The sequence below is a fragment of the Salvelinus sp. IW2-2015 genome, linkage group LG4p (genome assembly GCF_002910315.2).
Source record: "Salvelinus sp. IW2-2015 linkage group LG4p, ASM291031v2, whole genome shotgun sequence".
In the NCBI taxonomy this organism is placed as follows: domain Eukaryota; kingdom Metazoa; phylum Chordata; class Actinopteri; order Salmoniformes; family Salmonidae; genus Salvelinus; species Salvelinus sp. IW2-2015.
The window spans coordinates 20,553,705-20,573,504 of record NC_036841.1 but is presented as its reverse complement, the minus strand read 5'-3'; the positions used below and the strand labels follow the sequence as shown (position 1 = coordinate 20,573,504).

General features: G+C 42.3%; 1 protein-coding gene across 3 annotated transcripts in view; it reads left to right on the top strand.

The window, feature by feature from the left end:
- Window positions 1-19,563, top strand: part of LOC111960686 (kin of IRRE-like protein 3) — a 220,819-nt gene extending 201,256 nt beyond the window's left edge. The window contains exons 10-16 of one of the 3 annotated variants that reach the window (XM_023982826.2): window positions 3,802-3,902; window positions 4,878-5,076; window positions 9,052-9,159; window positions 9,466-9,549; window positions 11,445-11,554; window positions 12,225-12,311; window positions 15,133-19,563. In XM_023982826.2, coding sequence (XP_023838594.1) covers window positions 3,802-3,902; window positions 4,878-5,076; window positions 9,052-9,159; window positions 9,466-9,549; window positions 11,445-11,554; window positions 12,225-12,311; window positions 15,133-15,609 — 1,166 coding nt within the window. In that variant the 3' untranslated portion in view covers window positions 15,610-19,563. Of the gene's footprint in view, window positions 1-3,801; window positions 3,903-4,877; window positions 5,077-9,051; window positions 9,160-9,465; window positions 9,550-11,444; window positions 11,561-12,224; window positions 12,312-15,132 lie in introns of all 3 variants that reach the window. The other 2 variants (XM_023982828.2, XM_023982827.2) reach the window with 2 other exon arrangements.
- The last annotated feature ends 237 nt before the right edge of the window (window positions 19,564-19,800 follow it).

Below are 19,800 nucleotides of genomic sequence, written 5' to 3'. Positions count from 1 at the left end.
ACTGAATATACATCAAGTACCAAACATTACTTCTTTTCAAACTTGTACAGTAGCTGTGCATAAAAGAGAATGGCATGAAAATGCCTCCTTCAGCATTGGATTGCAACCACTAGTGTGTGCTGTGAGACCCTTTTCTATCTATCACCTAGTTCTGTTCAAGATCATAGCTCCACTAGTATGGAGCAAAGTCATTCCTAATTTACATCTTAACAGTTTTGTTTTATCCCAGCATCCTTTTTACTGTCTGGACTAGTAAACAAAATATCTGTTCAAGTTTATTTTTCCATTTCATGTGTTCTTTCTTTTATGTACAACTATCTATGGGGATTGCATTACTTCTGTATGCAACACTATACAAAGAGAAGATACATTGTTTTAATAAAGACAATATGATAACAGAACTCATAGGACACTCATCGTGAAAAATAACAAAGCGGAAAATGTTTACTTGGTCTCTGTAGACTTCAGTCAAGTGTTACCCACTTCTTTATTGGTCTTTGACTTCTCTTTTATTTTGTTATGTTCTCCTGTTCTTCTGCCTCTCTTGCCTCATGGCCTGAATCTGTCTCAGACTTTAAAAAGCCACATCATTTGTTTTACATTTGAATAATTTAAATCCATGCTTTCTGAAAACCACAGAAGGGGTCTTCAGTCAAAATGTTCACATTTCTACCCTACCAAGTCCTCTCAGTGAATCCGATTGTCAAGCCGACAAAGTACAAACAGAGTCTTTGAAGTTGCAGCAGGTGGAAAGGACTCTCCGACGGTTTGCTGCCTGATTTTTTTAAGTTATCGTCTTTATGGCAGATGAAGCTTCATCCTCCTCAGCCCTCATCAACCTGCAGTCTTTGACATCCAATAGGATCCATTTGGCTCTGACAGTGAGAGAAAGTCATGAATGATGACCGTGCATTTTGGGAGTCTGCCTTGATCATGTGTCAGAAAGACTGAGGAATACTCAAGAGTGTATGCTCAGTTTGGGGGAGTGTGTGTGTATGTGTTTGATGTTTTGCTATTTTCTTCCCGTCACTTATGCCTGGATAATTTTACCCAAACAATTCAAATCCATGTGTTTAGAATTTGTCAATATGTTCTTTCCTCCATTGCATGTCAACGACTCCCACTGCGCAGAAACACAGACAAGAGAATCCTCTCCTTCCCTGGGGACTGGTGTAATTTAATTATAATCAAACAGCTAGCAGGGGAGGCAGTTTATGTTGAAGTCACTAATGGATACATATTGCTCACCCTCATTTAACATCCTCACACAGTCAGTCTGAGCTTCAATATTTGTTTGAGTGAAGTTATTGTGTTGTGCTTGTTCTTTTGATCGTATGTTCAATGCATCCTGATACATTGTACGCACACAGGGGGGGAAAAGTAGTAGGTATATGTGTGAATATATGCATGAGATTGGTAGCGTGCATGTGTTTTTGTCTCTATCAAAGAACATATATATTATATATATTATATTTGAATGAGTGTTGGTTCATAGAGGTATGAGTCCGTCCATATTTCCACGTGTATGTCTTGGTAGGTGTGTGTTACTGTCTTGTATGTCTGTCTGTCTGTCTGTCTGTGTGTCTAATCAGATGTCAGGCAGCCCAGGGAGAGGGAGCACATTAACACATTAATGGAGAAAGTGGCCCGATGAGCCTTTTAGTCTCCCACAGGGCATCTTGTTGTTGAAGTAATTTTTTTCTCTCCCAGACATAGTCTTTATATGCTCAATAAATTAGCATTTAATTCCTTCTCCAAGTGCCAAGACAGACATTTAAAAAACCAAATCAAATGAATAATTCAGCAGAGAAATGCCATTCAAATGGATGACAGAGTAACACAGTAACACAGCTCTGATGTGCTTTGAAATGAGCTGTTGTAAGGAAGCACAAAATGACACATCTTTTCAAAGCTCAGACTATACTTCCAACTCTGTTTGGAAATGCAAGGCCTAGTCTCGACAAGGTGATGAACAAACGATAACAAAGATTCAGATTGTGAGGCGGCCCACTCCATAGCCTCCCCGCCTCGCTAAACAAACGTCTCCTACCGTATCGACTGTGTCCACTGACAGTTGGAGCAGTGTAGTTGTGCTGCTCACACCACCCACCAACTCCCTCTCTCTCTGATCAACACACACACACACACACACACACACACACACACACACACACACACACACACACACACACACACACACACACACACACACACACACACACACACACACACACACACACACACACACACACACACCACACACACACACACACACACACACACACCCACACACACACACACACACACACACACACACACACACACACACACCTCCCTATCCTCTGGAGGAGCCACCACACCCCAGTAGTCTGAGGCAGGGAGATAAAACCATCTAATTATATTCCTCATTTGCAGCCCTGATCCACAGAGCAGATTCTCCTGAGTCACCAGCGCTCGTCTTGTGCAACCCGGGAGGAATAGATCTAAGTGTGTTTACCACAGGAGCCCATTCCAGCCACACACACCCACGCACTCCCACGCACACACATTCTTATGCATGCAACCACACTGACAAATCCGCACAGGTCCACACAGACCGGACCCCCCATGCCAGTCCACCATAGGCTACTAAGACATTGGTGTTGGGGCATAGTGCTCAATGCAGTGCTGTTAGTTTGCAGCAATCATTCCACAGCAGCAGCAACCTAGCTCCCAGTCTCCTGCATGCAGTAGCATACCAAGACACCATCTGCCAGAATCTCATTAAAATGCTAATTTATTTTTAATAAGAGAGGTAATAAACTGCAATTATGTATCGGCAGAGAGAACGGAAACGGGTTGGAGGGGAGTTGGTAGGAAGCTCACCTTCTTACTAATCAAGTTGTTTCCCCACTACTCTGTACCTAAACCTCTTAAATCACTAGAAATGTTTTTTTCAATGTTTTTAATGGCTGTTTAAGCTGATAGACTGCTTCCTCTGTTGTCGTGAGGGAGGACTGGAGGTTATCCAATTGATGGCATCGCTGCGGGTCAAAGTGCAAGACTCTGGAGAGCTAAATTGAATGTGCAGAGACACAGGGAGGAGTGTAATCTCTCCACAATGACATTTCTCCCATCATGATTACGCCCATATAAATGCCTCTCCACTCGCCACCATGACCCTTATCTTAGTGGGAGAAATGAAGGGCACCATAAATCAACTTTTCAGAATGAAGGCTGGGCCCACATGGATGCCCTTCATACAGCCCTAACATGCCCTTGGTGATATTGTGGAGGTTAGATGAGATGTTCCTATCAAACCACAATGCAATCCTCAGTGCCAGAAGTCCAAAATTGTTGTTTACTGCCGGCATTCCGAGTCGGTTGAAAATTGGAAGTAGGGTTTTCTGTGAGAAAGAATGCTGTTAGGGGTATACCGCTTAATTGACTGCGGAACAACTTGATTGAATCAGTATTACATGGCATTTTTTAACCATTATTTAACTAGTCAAGTCAGTTAAGAACAAATTCTTATTTACAATGATGGGCTACCCCAGCCAAACCAAAACCCAGACAACACTGGGCAATATTGTGTGCCACCCTATGGGACTCCCAATAATGGAATGTTGTGATACAGCCTGGAATTGAACCAGGGTCTGTAGTGACACCTCTAGCCCTGAAATGCAGTGCCTTAGACTGCTGCGCCACTCAGGACCATGAACCCAAAGGAATCTGGAAGTGGTTGATTGTGGTAATGTGTGGGTTTGTGATTGGCCTTCATGGTACAGTGTTGGTATGTTCTCCTTTGTGCCCTCTCCACAGGCCCACCCACCATCTCCAGTACCCAGACACATCAGGCTCTCCACGGGGAGAAGGGAGAGATCAAGTGCTTCATCCGGAGCACTCCACCTCCAGACCGCATTGTGAGTATCACCAACACCACTTCCTTCAAAATGTAACTCTTCTACTTATCTCTACTGGCCACAGCATTGCATGGTATATGGGTTGCATTACAGCCATGGTGCCCTGACAACGTGCCTCTTGCGTTATTAGCATTTGATTAAACCATCTAAGAACACATGCAATACAACTGAGAAGTTGTGTTCATACAAAAATAAACGGTTAGAATACTATTATATTCATTAAACTGATATCTTTCTCAATTCAAAACCAATCAAATTCAAATCAAATTTATTGGTCACATACACGTGATTGGCAGATGTTATTGCGGGCGTAGCTATAAGCACAAGCATTTCACTACACCAGCAATAACATCTGCTAATCATGCGTATGCGACCAATAAAATTTGATTTGAATTTGATTTGAGAAAGATATCAGTTTAATGAATATACCAGTATTCTAACCGTTTATTGTTGTATGAATAAGAAGGCATGAAGCATGGCAAGCTTAGACCCTTCATTTCTCATTTATTGCATGCTGATGCTCTGTTAGCACAGATCCCATTAAGATTTATGGCCCTTAGATAAACAGCTTACTCTCAGAGCCCTCTCTTGTTCCGTTAACTGTGTGTGTGTGCATGTGTGTGTGTGTGCGTGTGTGTGTGTTTGTGCGCATGCGCGAGTGTGTACACATGTGAGTTTACATGTAAGTGTGTAGTTTTTGCATAATTGCAATATACTAATTAGTGTTTTGTGTATTGATGATGGCCATCAATTTGCTGCATAATTAATATGATGTTGATTTGATGGGAGGGTCTAAAGAGGTATATTAATCAAGGATAAATGTGAAAGTAATTTTGCCTTCATGCTTATAAATATGATTTAACAACCAGAATAGTGCTTGCAATTTATCCTCTTTGTCTGCAATCAATTGTTGTCAATTAGAACAGTACAGGGAAGTCCTCCCCCCCTCATGTTTAATTTGTGATTCCCTTACAGGCCTGGTCATGGAAGGAGACAGTGCTGGAGTCAGGGACRTCTGGCCGTTACACAGTGGAGACGGTCAGCACCGAGGAAGGGGTCATCTCTACTCTGACCATGAGTAACATCGTCCCTGCAGACTTCCAGACCATCTACAACTGCACAGCCTGGAACAGCTTTGGGTCTGACACGGAGATCATCCGCCTCAAGGAACAAGGTGGGAGCCAAGGTTTGACAGGTTCCACCTCTACTTTACTGTGGTGGCCGTGGTTCTAGTGGAGTGTAGAGACAAATAGAATATGTGATATGGTGTGTGATGGAGGTGGTGTGTGTGGGGTGTGTGGATGTGTGTGTGTGTGTGTTGTGTGTTGTGTGTGTGTGTGTGTGTGTGTGTGTGTGTGTGTGTGTGTGTGTGTGTGTGTGTGTGTGTGTGTGGGTGTGTGTGTGTGTTGTGTGTTTGTTGTTGTGTGTGTGTGTGTGTGTGTGTGTAAACGAACATGAGAGTATGAACGTCAATGGATTTGATGGGTTTGCAACTGTTCAACCAACCATTATCATTTTCACAAATCACAATGAAACCTGCATGCACTATTCAGTTTTAGGCGTTGACAACACCCATCTCGTTTGTGTGGGACATTTTTGTTGTGTCTGGTTTATCAGCACTTCACATTATTTCGCTTTAGGACAATAGGATGACCCAGACTGTTGAAATCAGACAGATATGAAATAACCAGCCAATGCATTTGTAGTTACTACATTCATTTTGTATATTCAATGACACTGTGATTAATCTGTAGCTAATTAATTAGCTAGTTGAGATAAAGTACAACTCAAGTGCGGTTAGTAAAAGCCTTTAATTGTCTGGCTGGGTTTCATAGTTGGACGTGTTGCTCTGTCTTTTCAATGGTGAAGATTTGTTTGTATTCACTCTCCATAAATGATCATGTATTGCTGGCTTATTTGACAGGGACATTGATTAATGAAGGCATTAAATAGACGTTAATGCTGGGGAAAAGCCACTCTGTTCTGTTGCATTTGTTTAAAGTGCAGGGAGGTAATTCATGGAGGTGGGTTGGAATCAGGCCACTCATAGATACTTTAAAGGGATACTTCAAGATGTTTGCAATAGAAGCCCTTCATCTACTGTACTTACCCAGAGTCAGATGAACTGGTACATACCATTGTAATGTCTCTGTCCAGTATGAAGGAAGTATGAAGCAAGCCAATGCTAACTACTGTAGCATCAGCGAAATGACTGAACGTCTACAGGAGCATGCTAGCTGTTCCCATAGATTTCCAGTCATTGCGTTAACGCCAATTAAGTAATTGCGCTACTTCCTTCAAACTGCATGCAGAGACAAAGATGATATCCACAAGTTAATCTGACTCTGGGGAACAAGATAAAGGGCTTCATTGCCAAAATCTCAAAGTATCCCTTAAAGGATTAGGCTGATTCAACGCACAGCCCTGTTGCTATTTAACAACTCAATAAAAAAAACACTCAGCCACTTCTGTAAATGAGGATATATTAAATTTGAATGGAAGGAATCAGCACTGTAATAAAAAATACACCATATATACAAAAGTATGTGGACAACCTTTCAAAATTGTGGATTTGGCTTAATTAACTGGGTTTCCATGGCTGAGCAGCCACACACAAGCCTAAGATTGCCATGCACAATGCCAAGCGTCGGCTGGAGTGGTGTAAAGCTCACTGCCATTGGACTCTGGAGCAGTGGAAACGTGTTCTCTGGAGTGAAATCCCGCCTCACCATCTGGCAGTCCGACGGACAAATCTAGGTTTGGAATAATGGTCTGGAGCTGTTTTTCATGGTCCGGGCTAGACCCCGTACTTCCAGTGAAAGGAAATCTTAACACTACAGCATGTGCTTCCAACTTTGTGGCAACAGTTTAGAGTTGGCCCTTTCCTGTTTCAGCATGATAAAGCCCCCGTGCACAAAGCGAGGTCCATAAAGAAATGGTTTGTCGAGATCGGTGTGGAAGAACTTGACTGGCCTGCACAGAGCCCTGACCTAAACTCCATCGAACACCTTTGGGATGAATTGGAATGCCGCATGCGAGCCAGACGTAATCGCCTAAGATCAGTGCCTGACCTCACTCATGCTCTTGTGGCTGAATGGAAACAAATCCCAGCAGAAATGTTCCAACATCTAATGAAAAGCCTTCCAAGAAGAGTGGAGGCTGTTATAGTAGCAAAAGGGGGACCAACTCCATATTAATCCCCATGATTTTGGAATGAGATGTTTGATGAGCGTCCACAAGTCCACATACTTTGGTCATGTAGTGTATGTTAAAATGTATTTATACATATACAGTGGGGCAAAAAAGTATTTAGTCAGCCACCAATTGTGCAAGTTCTCCCACTTAAAAAGATGAGAGAGGCCTGTAATTTTCATCATAGGTACACTTCAACTATGACAGACAAAATGAGAAAAGAATTTCCAGAAAATCACATTGTAGGATATTTTATGAATTTATTTGCAAATTATGGTGGAAAATAAGTATTTGGTCAATAACAAAAGTTTATCTCAATACTTTGTTATATACCCTTTGTTGGCAATGACAGAGGTCAAACGTTTTCTGTAAGTCTTCACAAGGTTTTCACACACTGTTGCTGGTATTTTGACCCATTCCTGCATGCAGATCTCCTCTAGAGCAGTGATGTTTTGGGGCTGTTGCTGGGCAACACGGACTTTCAACTCCCTCCTGTCACGTTCCTGACCTATTTTATGTTATTTCTTGTATATGTTTAGTTGGTCAGGGCGTGAGTTGGGGTGGGCATTGTATGTTTTGTGTTTAGATCACTGTTAATCAGCCTTATATGGTTCTCAATCAGAGACAGGTGGTTTACGTTTTCCTCTGATTGGGAACCATATATAGGCTGGCTGTTCACAATGTTTGTTTGTGGGTGATTGTTTCCTGTGTTAGCGTTTGGGCCACACAGGACTGTTGCAGGTTAGTCACGTTTGTTGTTTTGTTAATTTCTTAGTGTTTGTTGGTTTGTCATTAAAATCATGAATACCTCCTACTCCGCATCTTGGTCCGATCCATGCTCCTCCTCGTCTGAGGAGGAGAACGACATTGACAGCCGTTACACCTCCAAAGATTTTCTATGGGGTTGAGATCTGGAGACTGGCTAGGCCACTCCAGGACCTTGAAATGCTTCTTACGAAGCCACTCCTTCGTTGCCCGGGCGGTGTGTTTGGGATCATTGTCATGCTGAAAGACCCAGCCACATTTCATCTTCAATGCCCTTGCTGATGGTAGGCTTTGTTACTTTGGTCCCAGCTCTCTGCAGGTCATTCACTAGGTCCCCCCGTGTGGTTCTGGGATTTTTGCTCACCGTTCTTGTGATCATTTTGACCCCACGGGGTGAGATCTTGCGTGGAGCCCCAGATCGAGGGAGATTATCAGTGGTCTTGTATGTCTTCCATTTCCTAATAATTGCTCCCACAGTTGATTTCTTCAAACCAAGCTGCTTACCTATTGCAGATTCAGTCTTCCCAGCCTGGTGCAGGTCTACAATTTTGTTTCTGGTGTCCTTTGACAGCTCTTTGGTCTTGGCCATAGTGGAGTTTGGAGTGTGACTGTTTGAGGTTGTGGACAGGTGTCTTTTATACTGATAACAAGTTCAAACAGGTGCCATTAATACAGGTAACGAGTGGAGGACAGAGGAGCCTCTTAAAGAAGAAGTTACAGGTCTGTGAGAGCCAGAAATCTTGCTTGTTTGTAGGTGACCAAATACTTATTTTCCACCATAATTTGCAAATAAATTCATTAAAAATCCTACAATGTGATTTTCTGGAGAATTTTTTTTCTCATTTTGTCTGTCATAGTTGAAGTGTACCTATGATGAAAATTACAGGCCTCTCATCTTTTTAAGTGGGAGAACTTGCACAATTGGTGCCCCACTGTATATATATATATACTGTATATAGAGATATTTCTTATGTTGGCCACTAAAACATTTGGGGAAATATTTATGATTAATATGTTATGGAGATGTGTGTATTTGTAAAACTAAGTAATGCCTCTATTATTTTACAATGGAATTGTTTGTACTTTGGTCCTCATTTTACATGTTTGTATTTATGTATACTTTATATGTGTGTAGTGTACTGATTGTATTTGCAATGTGTTATTGTAGAAGGGAATGTTTTGTCATCCACAGAGTCTCTCCCGTTGGCGGTCATCATAGGGGTGGCAGTCGGTGCCTTAGTGGCTTTCATCGTCCTCATGGGAACCATCGGAGCTTTCTGTTGTACCCGCTCTCAGAGAAGTACGTATCACTGTACCTGTGTCACCCAATGCATGCCAAAGCTAAACGAGGCATGGTCCTCAGCAAGAGATAGACAGGGTATGAGGGCTCATGTCTCATAATTGAGCAGTATAACTTACCACACTATTAATTGCTGGCTACAGTTACTTCCATCCTTTCTCATATTCAAATCAAAACTCCATCCCTAACAGTGCCTCAGGTTAGAAACAGTCAGCCATTGTGCTTTGCTAAAAATGTGCTGCTGCGTGCGAGTCCCTGTGTGGGACCTTTTACTAGCGTTCAGCATGTTGTTGTTGTATACCACAGAGGAAGCGCACCTGGTTATGCCCTCACTACCCGTCTCCATCTGTGCTCACCAGAGAGAGCTTGCAAGCAAAATTAAGACAGAAAGTAAGACTTTGTTATACGACAGTATGAACTGCATTGTCCAAACTGAGCCACCGTCAGGCCAGTTTCAGATGTGCTGACATTTGAAGTCGGAAGTTTACATACACCTTAGCCAAATCCATTTAAACTCAGTTTTCACAATTCCTGACATTTAATCCCAGCAAAAATTCCCTGTATTAGGTCAGTTAGGATCACCACTTTATTTTAAGAATGTGAAATGTCAGAATAAAATGTCAGTAGAGAGAATGATTTATTTCAGCGTTTATTTCTTTCATCACATTCCCAGTGGGTCAGAAGTTTACATGATACCAAATACTAATTCAGGTTATTGTCTTTAAATTGATTAACTTGGGTCAAATGTTTCAGGTAGCCTTGCACAAGCTTCCTACAATAAGTTGGGTGAATTTTGGCCCATTCCTCCAGACAGAGCTGATGTAACTGAGTCAGGTTTGTAGGATCCTTGCTTTCACACGCCCTTTCAGTTGGATTTTCTGTAGGATGGAGGTCAGGGCTTTGTGATGGCCACTCCAATACCTTGACTTTGTTGTCCTTTTGCCACAACTTGGCAAATATGCTTTGGGTCATTGTCCATTTGGAAGACCCATTTGCGACCAAGCTTTAACTTCCTGTCTGATGTCTTGAGATGTTGCTTCAATATATCCACATAATTTTCCTACCTCATGATGCCATCTATTGGTGAAGTGCACCAGTCCCTCCTGCAGCAAAGCACCCCCACGACATGATGCTGCCACCCCCATGCTTCATGGTTGGGATGTAGTTCTTCCGCTTGCAAGCATCCCCTTTCTCCTCCAAACATAACGATGGTCATTATGGCCAAACAGTTCTATTTTTGTTTCATCAGACCAGAAGACATATCTCCAAAAAGTACGATCTTTGTCCCCATGTGCAGTTGCAAACCGTAGTCTGGCTTTTTTATGGCGGTTTTGGAGCAGTGGCTTCTTCCTTGCTGAGCAGCCTTTCAGGTTATGACGATATAGGACTCGTTTTACTGTGGATATAGATAATTTGGTACCTGTTTCCTCCAGCATCTTCACAAGGTCCTTTGCTGTTGTTCTGGGATTGATTTGCATTTTTTGCACCAAAGTACATTCATCTCTAGGAGACAGAACGCGTCTCCTTCCTGAGCGGTATGACGACTGCGTGGTCCCATGGTGTTTACACTTGCGTACTATTGTTTGTAGAGATGAACGTGGTACCTTCAGGCATTTGGAAAATGCTCCCAAGGATGAACCAGAATTTTTTTTCTGAGGTCTTGGCTGATTTCTTTTGATTTTCCCATGATGTCAAGCAAAGAGGCACTGAGTTTGAAGGTAGGCCTTGAAATACATCCACAGGTACACCTCCAATTGACTCAAATTATGTCAATTAGCCTATCAGAAGCTTCTAAAGCCAAGACATCATTTTCGAGAATTTTCTAAGCTGTTTAAAGGAACAGTCAACTTAGTGTATGTTAACTTCTGACCCACTGGAATTGTGATACAGACAGAAATAATCTGTCTCTAAACAATTGTTGGAAAAGTTACTTGTGTCATGCACAAAGTAGATGTCCAAAGTAGACTTGCCAAAACTATAGTTTGTTCAAAAGAAATTTGTGGAGTGGTTGAAAAAAGAGTTCTAATGACACCAACCTAAGTGTATGTAAACTTCCTACTTCAACTGTTATGTACTGTACGCAGAAAATGATCTTATCTTGACAACAAAACACAATAAATTGCATCTCTTGCTCTGTATTGATGGAGAAAGTGACTCTACTCTCAAAGCCATGTCAAGGGAATTTGAAGTCCAATTTATTGAAGATTTTTGGGGGAAGTGCAATGTCTTTGTGAATATTGTGTCTCTTAGGATCTTGAGCTGTAATTTACTGTTGTTTCCATCAGATCTAAAAGGGGTGGTGTCGGCCAAGAATGACATCCGAGTAGAGATTGTCCACAAAGAACACAACGTGGCCCGGGAAAACGAGGAGCACACCGCCATGAAGCAACTGATGGTGAGTGTGAGTGTCCTGCCACCATTTCCACCTGTACCCAACGTGAAAACAACAGAACTCGAATCCCTCCAGCCCTCTTCATACTCACCGATAATGAATCTTAATTAACTCTAGGATAGCATTAATAGCACTGTTCTAGGGCACAAGAGCAACCTGCTGAATAATGGAACAGGACTGAGGTGTGTAGATGTATACACGGTGATCAAGGCACTGTGTTGGCCTATATTTAGAGGACAGGCCCACATTCTTTCTCCCTGAGGGAAAACGCCACTGTAAGGCGTAGCCATTGAGATGTTGAAACTTGTATGGGGTCGCAGGCAGTTTTATTTGTGCCCTCTCTATGCCTATTAAAAAACCCTGCCTCATTTTTGGGAATTCCATAACAAGGGCTATGGTTTCAGCAAGGGACCTTTGATAATATTGTGCTCTGTAACACTTCACGGGTGTCTGCATGTGATACCTTACATATCGGCATTTCTCTAATGAGATTCATGGATACATTATTTATAGTTACTTGCCCCGACTGAAGTCGAAATGTGTCTGAATATTATTACAGAATTTTTCAGAAGGGAAATTCCTGTATTCTGACTGTTTTGATAACGTCAAAGACACCAAAGAAGCTGAGAGCTCAACACTTCTTTTCATATTTCTGTGCCTTGCCTATGTGCAGGTAGAACGTGGGGAGTTCCAGCAGGAGTCAGTGCTGAAGCAACTAGAGGTGCTGCAAGAGGATGAGAAAGAGTACCAGCATATCAAGGTAGGTCCAGGAGCATGGAGGATGGAGGGAGGACAGAAGGAGATAGAGATAGAGAAGGAGAAAGAGGGGATGGTGCAGGAAAGTGGGATCAGATTGATCTTCAACTCAGGACCTTTTTTCCGTCCACCTTGGCTTTGGAGAGGATAAGACCAGGAGTCAAATGTATCCAATTAAGGTTTAATTTGATTAATTAGGTGGTCATCAAAGGTGGTGTACAGTATATGGAATCAGGATGTGTCTGGCTCTGGAGGTTCAAAGTGAAGGAGCCATGCTGTAGAATGCAGAATACACTCACACTACCAGCTACCAATGACTTAGAAAGCAAACCATACTAAAAGTACAAAGTACGTACTGTATGTGTATGGTAAAATTACGTTTGTAAACTTCACCAGATAGAGAATCGTATGATGCATTGTAATATTCATTAGTCACACTTCGGCAAAGCAGAATCAGTGTTACACTTTTGTAATGAGAGTTCACCATTTCTGCATTCAAATCACTTAAAAAGTGGCATTATATTCAACCAAAACCAATAATGTATCATTCATTGTGATGATTGCCTTCCTCATATTTTCACTGTAATGAAAGAGGTCTTAATGTGACACAAATTAAGAGAAAGGTTAGTGTGCTAGAATTTCAGTATGCTCAATCAACAATACTTGTTATGCCAGAGAAGCCCCATTACTGCTGCTTTAGATACAGTTTGGAGGACTTGGTGAGTCTGTGCCTCGGAAGGGAGATGCTTTTAAAATGCCAACACTCTGACAAAAGGTATATTACTGTAAGTTAATAGCACTATAACAATCTCAATATCCTGCGCACTATACCTGTCTGGACTTACTGCACAAGTTACGAATATTTGTCAGAGTCGTGTGTATAGGTGGCAGGGAAGTCAGGCGCAGGAGAGTCAAACGGAGTGTAAAATGGAGTCTTTTAATGAATGTCCAAGTACATGCTCCATAACACTAATAAGAAACGAACATAAACAAATATGGGTMCGAAGACCCGTCGCGCACCTATACACATAAAAAACAAYACTAACAAGAAACAATCTCTGACAAAGACATGAGGAGAAACAGAGGGTTAAATACACAACRTGTAATGGATGGGATTGGAAACAGGTGTGTGAGAAGACAAGACAAAACCAATGGAAAAATGAAAAATGGATCAATGATGGCTAGAAGACCGGTGACGTCGACCGCCGAACACCGCCCGAACAAGGAGAGGCAACGACTTCGGCAGAAGTCGTGACAATATTAAACAATGATCCCACTGTATAATATAAAGGTGGATATCCTGTACCTTTCTATGTTGATAATGAGGAGAGCAGTAAGCCTATGAATAGAAAGGGATTCCCCGCACTGCTTTTGTTCCAGATCCTTCTCACATATGACACCAATTCTTGTTATTTCAACATAAACAGGAAGCTATAGTTAAAACAGACAGGCAAAGAGTCAGTATGGGATCTTTTAACAAGAGGCCCCTTGGTTCTCAGATATGCAAATTCCTCAAATAGACAAGCACTGTGCTAACAGCACCATTACCTCACTATTTATGCACATCTACAGTGTGGGAGATATGGCATTATACTTATAAAGAAAGAAATATTGAAATAAAAACCTCCTTCAAACAAGACGCACAGATAATATCATTAGACTATGGAACAAGCAACTCACTATGAACGATGGCCAATTCAAACTCAGCACACAGAACGCCAAAGCCAATCAGGAGCTGAAAAGAAAATTGTGGTCCGGTTTATTTATGCCATTGTACATATGATTGTTTCCCTAGTACCTGAGAGTATTCATCTGGTGTTCTGTCTGTATACCTGTTTCCATTGGCCTTGGCTCTTTTGATCCACACTGATGAGTCTGTGTATGGAAGGAGATCACCAGGGACCAGACACCAGATAAGGGAACACAAAGGCTGACAATGACGAGGATTTTTTAAGGTTGTCATAGTTGTGTCATTTGCCCATGATTAGAATGGCTCCTCTGGGATCCAGTATTGTTCTCATTGGGCTTGACATTTACGTTCATTCTCACAGCCTTGTCCCGCCTGCTTCTTAGCAACAGCATCGTCAAGGCAGGAGCCAGGAGCTGTGTGACAACAGCAACCTCGACACTGCAGCAATGGCGGCATTGTGCTCATTGGTCTTGACATTCACGTTCATTCTCACAGCCTTGTCACACCTGATTCTTAGCAACAGCAATCACCGAGGCAAGAGCCAGGAGCTGTGACAACAGCAATCACCGAGGCAAGAGCCAGGAGCTGTGACAACAGCAACCTCGGCACGGCAGCCATGGCTCCACACAAGTCATTTATTTTGCACATATCAAATTCAGGACTTTGTTTTCACAAACCATTTTGGGCCCAATTAAAACTGGGGAATTAGTGAACTTTGGGAGGACTAGTTGGATGCCAAACTATGAATCATCAAGGCTTGTTAATTAGCAAGTAACATGATTGTAGAGGTTTATGCAGAAGAAGACTAAATCATAATTTTAAGCTTTAGCTAAAAAAGAATCCTTATTTATTTGCCAATTTGAATGGTAATTAAAACCAGTTTGACCTTGACACTGGTTAAGCTTTGAGAAGAATAAATACACATAAATGATGGGATGACTTAATTTTCTATGTTTCCCTCCAGAGATGTTCTGCTTTTCAGACATTTTCCTCACTAAGAAAAGTAGTTTTTGTCATCTACTGTACATTGCCAACAAGGCATACCCAGTCGGGTCATTTTTCAAACTTGACAATGATAAAACTATTTAAATACTCTCCCCTCCTCTTCTCTCCTCTCCAATATTGCCTCTTTAAGGACCCCACCAACGGATACTACAGTGTCAACACCTTCAAGGAGCACCACTCCACCCCCACCATCACCCTTAAAGGTAACCAGACTACAGAGATGCGGAATCCCACCGCTGCCACCACCGGGGGCAAGCAGCGGGTACCCACGGGCATGTCCTTCACCAACATCTACTCCACCCTAGGTGCCGGGCCAAACCGCCTGTACGACTACAGCCAGCGCTTCGTGCTGGGCATGGGCAGCAGCTCCATCGAGCTGTGTGAGAGGGAGTTCCAGAGAGGATCACTCAGCGACTCCAGYTCCTTCATCGACACGCAGTGCGACAGCAGYGTSAGCAGCTACAGCAAGCAGGAYGGCTACGTGCARTTCGACAAGGACAGCAAGGCCTCCGCCTCCGCCTCCTCCTCATCCCACTACTCCCAGTCCTCCTCCCAGAACTCAGACCTCACACGGCCCCTCCAGAAGCGCATGCAGACCCACGTCTGACCTGAAAGTCAGAGAAGGCCTGCCTGTCCTGGGGCATCTAGCCATGGGTTGGGACTATGGCAAACACAGCTTCCTGAGGCAGAGAAGGGACCTACGTTTCAAAGCACATGATGTGTTCGTGGGAAGCCTTGAAATAGGTGGCTTTAACTCACATTGGACTTATTCAGACTTCTCTGTGTTCCAACCAGTGGATCAAGAAGTCTTGCATTCCCCCCCACGTCTCATCCTAAGCTCATCAGAAACCACCTCCTGTTGCCCAGTTTTCCACTAACCCATAAACATACAGTAGCTGCGCCATAGAGAGGTATTTTGCCAACATGGACACAACTCAAGTGTGGAGGTGGTTGCTGCACTGATTTCAGTGGAAATAGAATCCCATATAAGACAGCAAAATAACCAATCACTGGGGCTGGGGGCTAGGAGTCTTGGTCTACAGCAAGTTCTCTTTCAAACAAAGCGAGACCACTCTCTTATGGGTGGCAAAAGTAACCCATCACTTGGTACGTGTAAGCCAATATTCTGCTGCTCTCTTGTTGTTCTAAGCACAACTGTGAATTTGTATTAATGGTCAAAGCTTTTCTTTTCTCTTATCCCCTCTCTCCCCCCAGCATCCGCTCACACACACTGTATGTTAAGCTTGGCTGATTCAACTTCATCCCGTGTGTGGGTGGAGTAAAACTCTCCAAATTTGCCCAGACTTGCCAAACAATTAACCGACGCCAGTCTTTTCCCCGGGCTCCCAGCTCTCAGAACTCTGCAGATAAGGAGGCCCGTGATCTCAACCGGAAAGCCTGGGTCGTCGTTTCACAGTTTGCCACTCTGAGATAAAGGAATAATATCAGTGTACATTATGCATCTTTTATTCAGCATTCTTTATTTTTATTTGGCTGTTTGAGTTCACTTGTTTTGAGGTCTCGGTATAGAGTTTTTCCCTTTGTTTTTGTCTTGCCTTGAGTGGGACTATTTGAAATGCCCAGAGATATTTCCGGAGATAAACTTTTGCATTCAGAAGCTGAACGGGATATGTTCTAATTTAAAGAAGGGGATTGGTTACTCAGTCAACCTGTTGGCACCATGCCAGCTCAAATGGAGGAGAGCATAGCTGCCTGACTATAATGTGTGCCCTACCCATGTAATGTGAAGTCTCTCATACCATATGCTTTAGATCATCAGCCATGTCCACAGGATAGGATGCTGCCTGCGGAACCAAATGTAAACACTGTGTACTGTAACAGAGCTTCTCATCATCATGTGACTTTCCCAATACTATGTTAACACTGGAACTCAGTCAATCCAGACTGTATACCTACTGTGATCTAGCTGCTCATTGATGGAAATGGATAGGAATATATTATGTACATTTTTATTTTTATTTCCTGTATTTTGTTCATTTGGCTGTTGTGAGACTACTGTATATACGCTGACTGTTTTAAGTGAGCGTATTGTTCATGCCAGATATGGAATTTCACTTTTTTCACCATTACCATTCTTGTCACTTTAGTCGAGAGATGAGGGAAAGACAAAAACAAACAACATCACTGATAAATACAAAAGTACTTGGTAGATCCACAATGCCTCCTCTCTGCTAGCTAGCCTGCTGTGGAGGGTGACATGGTCACATGAAACACAGGGCATGTCACGTACAGGACAAGTACTTTAACACCAGACAAGACCAACCACGATAATGTTAATCCAGTACAGCACACTATATTGGATGAGATAATCAATGTGGTTGTGTTGGTGATAATGACTAAAATATACAGTACATCATTTTGCCACCACACTACATATCACCACACACCATACAGTCAGGCCTGCAATACCATACAGTAGAAGACTTATGAGCCCTCCATTGTAGAGGTCTTAAGTAGGGTGGGGCAGAATTACAGTAATTCTCAAGGGCAGTTCCTGGAGTGTCAGTTAGTTACAGTATATTACTTGTCTGCAATTCAACCTCGCAATGATACAGTATCATAGGTTACATCATCAGTTAGCCTTCAAAAGCCTGTAAAATATGTTTGCCTGTGGGTGGCTTCTAGGTCTGGACAGACAGGCCCTGCTTTCTAACATCAGTTTGATTATTATTAGATATAGCATCAGAGAAGGGTAACATTTAGCCTAATGCCAGGAAAACAACATGCTCCAGTTTTACGGCAATACAGTAGACACCGAGTTGTAATGATGATGTCATTTCCTGTTTTTCAAATCTAAAACAGTCCTCTCGTATCTCATTATTTAGCATGACTCTTCTTCTGCAGGAATACTTGGCCAACGGAATAGATAAATGTACTAACTTGTCCTTCACTTGTGTTGTCTTGCTGAAAATGGACAATCCTTTGTAAGAGTTAGACTGTACCTTCAACAAATGAGAAAGTTGTTGCTGTAGGCATTTTACATGTGATTATATTCAAGGCATTTCAATGGGCTTTTCTACATGAGTGGTGGTGGTTTGACTCTAATTTTACAAATGGATTGGTGCCCATTGTACGGCTTAAACACAAAAAGGTCTGTGTCAATGCTGATAATTCAGCTTGGCTCTTAGAACACTATATATAAATCTCCAATGCTCTCTGTATATAATTTTCCAGTTACTTATTTTCTCAGTCAGTTTTCAGTATATTAGGGCAAAACAAATCCCTATACCATCAATATTGTACAGACAGACAATCAATTTTCCGTTCCTTTTTCTCTCAGCATTCATCTCCCACCAAGCTTGTCTTTGCAAACAAGTTGTTTGTGTGAGCAGTTTTTAATCTCTTTGTGGCAGTCTCTCTCACACAGTCACACAGTCAAAGCTGTTTGGCCCTTGGGTGTGGCACGCGAACTGTTCATGGGGTGAGATGGGAGCTAGAATGTCCCTAGAGAAAACTTGCTTCCCTTCCCAGATTCAGCCCTGTCTTACTGATGGGTTAGAATAGTACCAACTAACTGGACCCGTAGTGCAACAACTCCAGACACACAACGTTTGTGAGCTTTTCTAACATCTGTATTTTTGTGACCAGCAAACTGGATGGATTAATAAATTAAATGCTATTCTACCAACCCCCACCGTCAACTTGCTACCGTGGGAGTCTGTATACAGTATCACCTGTGCCATGCTCATCACATATACCGCTGTGGGAATCAAAGCCCATGTGGGTACACATACACCAGTCTGCATGTTTGACCTGAGGAGGGGTGTTTGTTTGGCACCAGCTGGTGCTGTTTGCCATGTTTTAGAAATATGCCTTGGCCAAACAGATGAATAAATATGCCCACAATGATAACACAGCGTTGCTGCCCTTCCCTGATAGAACACAACATCCATTTCCAGGGTCATCGAGCCAGGGAGGTAAATCCTCTATTTTTCAGTGGTGTTGAAGACCTCTGTTTGGTCCACATTTTCCCCATCCCACAAGGCTGTTTCTGGGGTAGGGGGGAGATGGGGAAGCTACTGTAGTCTCAGATTGGTGGATAGTTATCTTTGTAATGATTTCTGTGCCCTGTGGCTATATTGCATCAGTGACTTGTGCCCCGCAGAACATTTTGCTTGGTCTGAGTTAAATAGTAGAAAAAAATGTATGAAGAAATATATCATGCCAAACACTGACACTGTCATAATGTAGCTCTGCCTGAAAATGGTGGTTTACAGACACTAGTATATGCTACAACATCCTCCATTTTCTTTTCTACCAATCAATATCTTGATAGTCTGCTACAAAAAGATATTGACATGGAAGTTTTAAAAGTCAATATAAATAGTGAATCATCAATGTATATACTGTAATTTAAAGAGAAAGTGAATGTTGTACTGGGTAAACCACTATTTTCATGCAGTGGCCCTCTGTATTTAAAACAAATTTTAAAAAATGACGAAAAAATGTATTTTACCCGTACTGGTCTGTGAATCTATGATGCTTTTGCTCTGTATATTTGGGAGAAAAAAATAATAATAATTGTCTGAACGTGTCTTGATTTCGCCTTCAAGAGTGCTTGTTTGTTTGTCATTGAGAGAAGCGTGAGTGTTTATCTATGAGTCAGATGTGTGAGTGTTTATCTATGAGTCAGATGTGTGAGTGTTTATCTATGAGTCAGATGTGTGAGTGTTTATTATGAGCTCAATTGTGGCGGTTTATCCTACTGATGTCAGATTGGAGTTGTTTATCTATTAGAGATGGTGTGAGTGTTTATCTATGAGTCAGATGTGTGAGT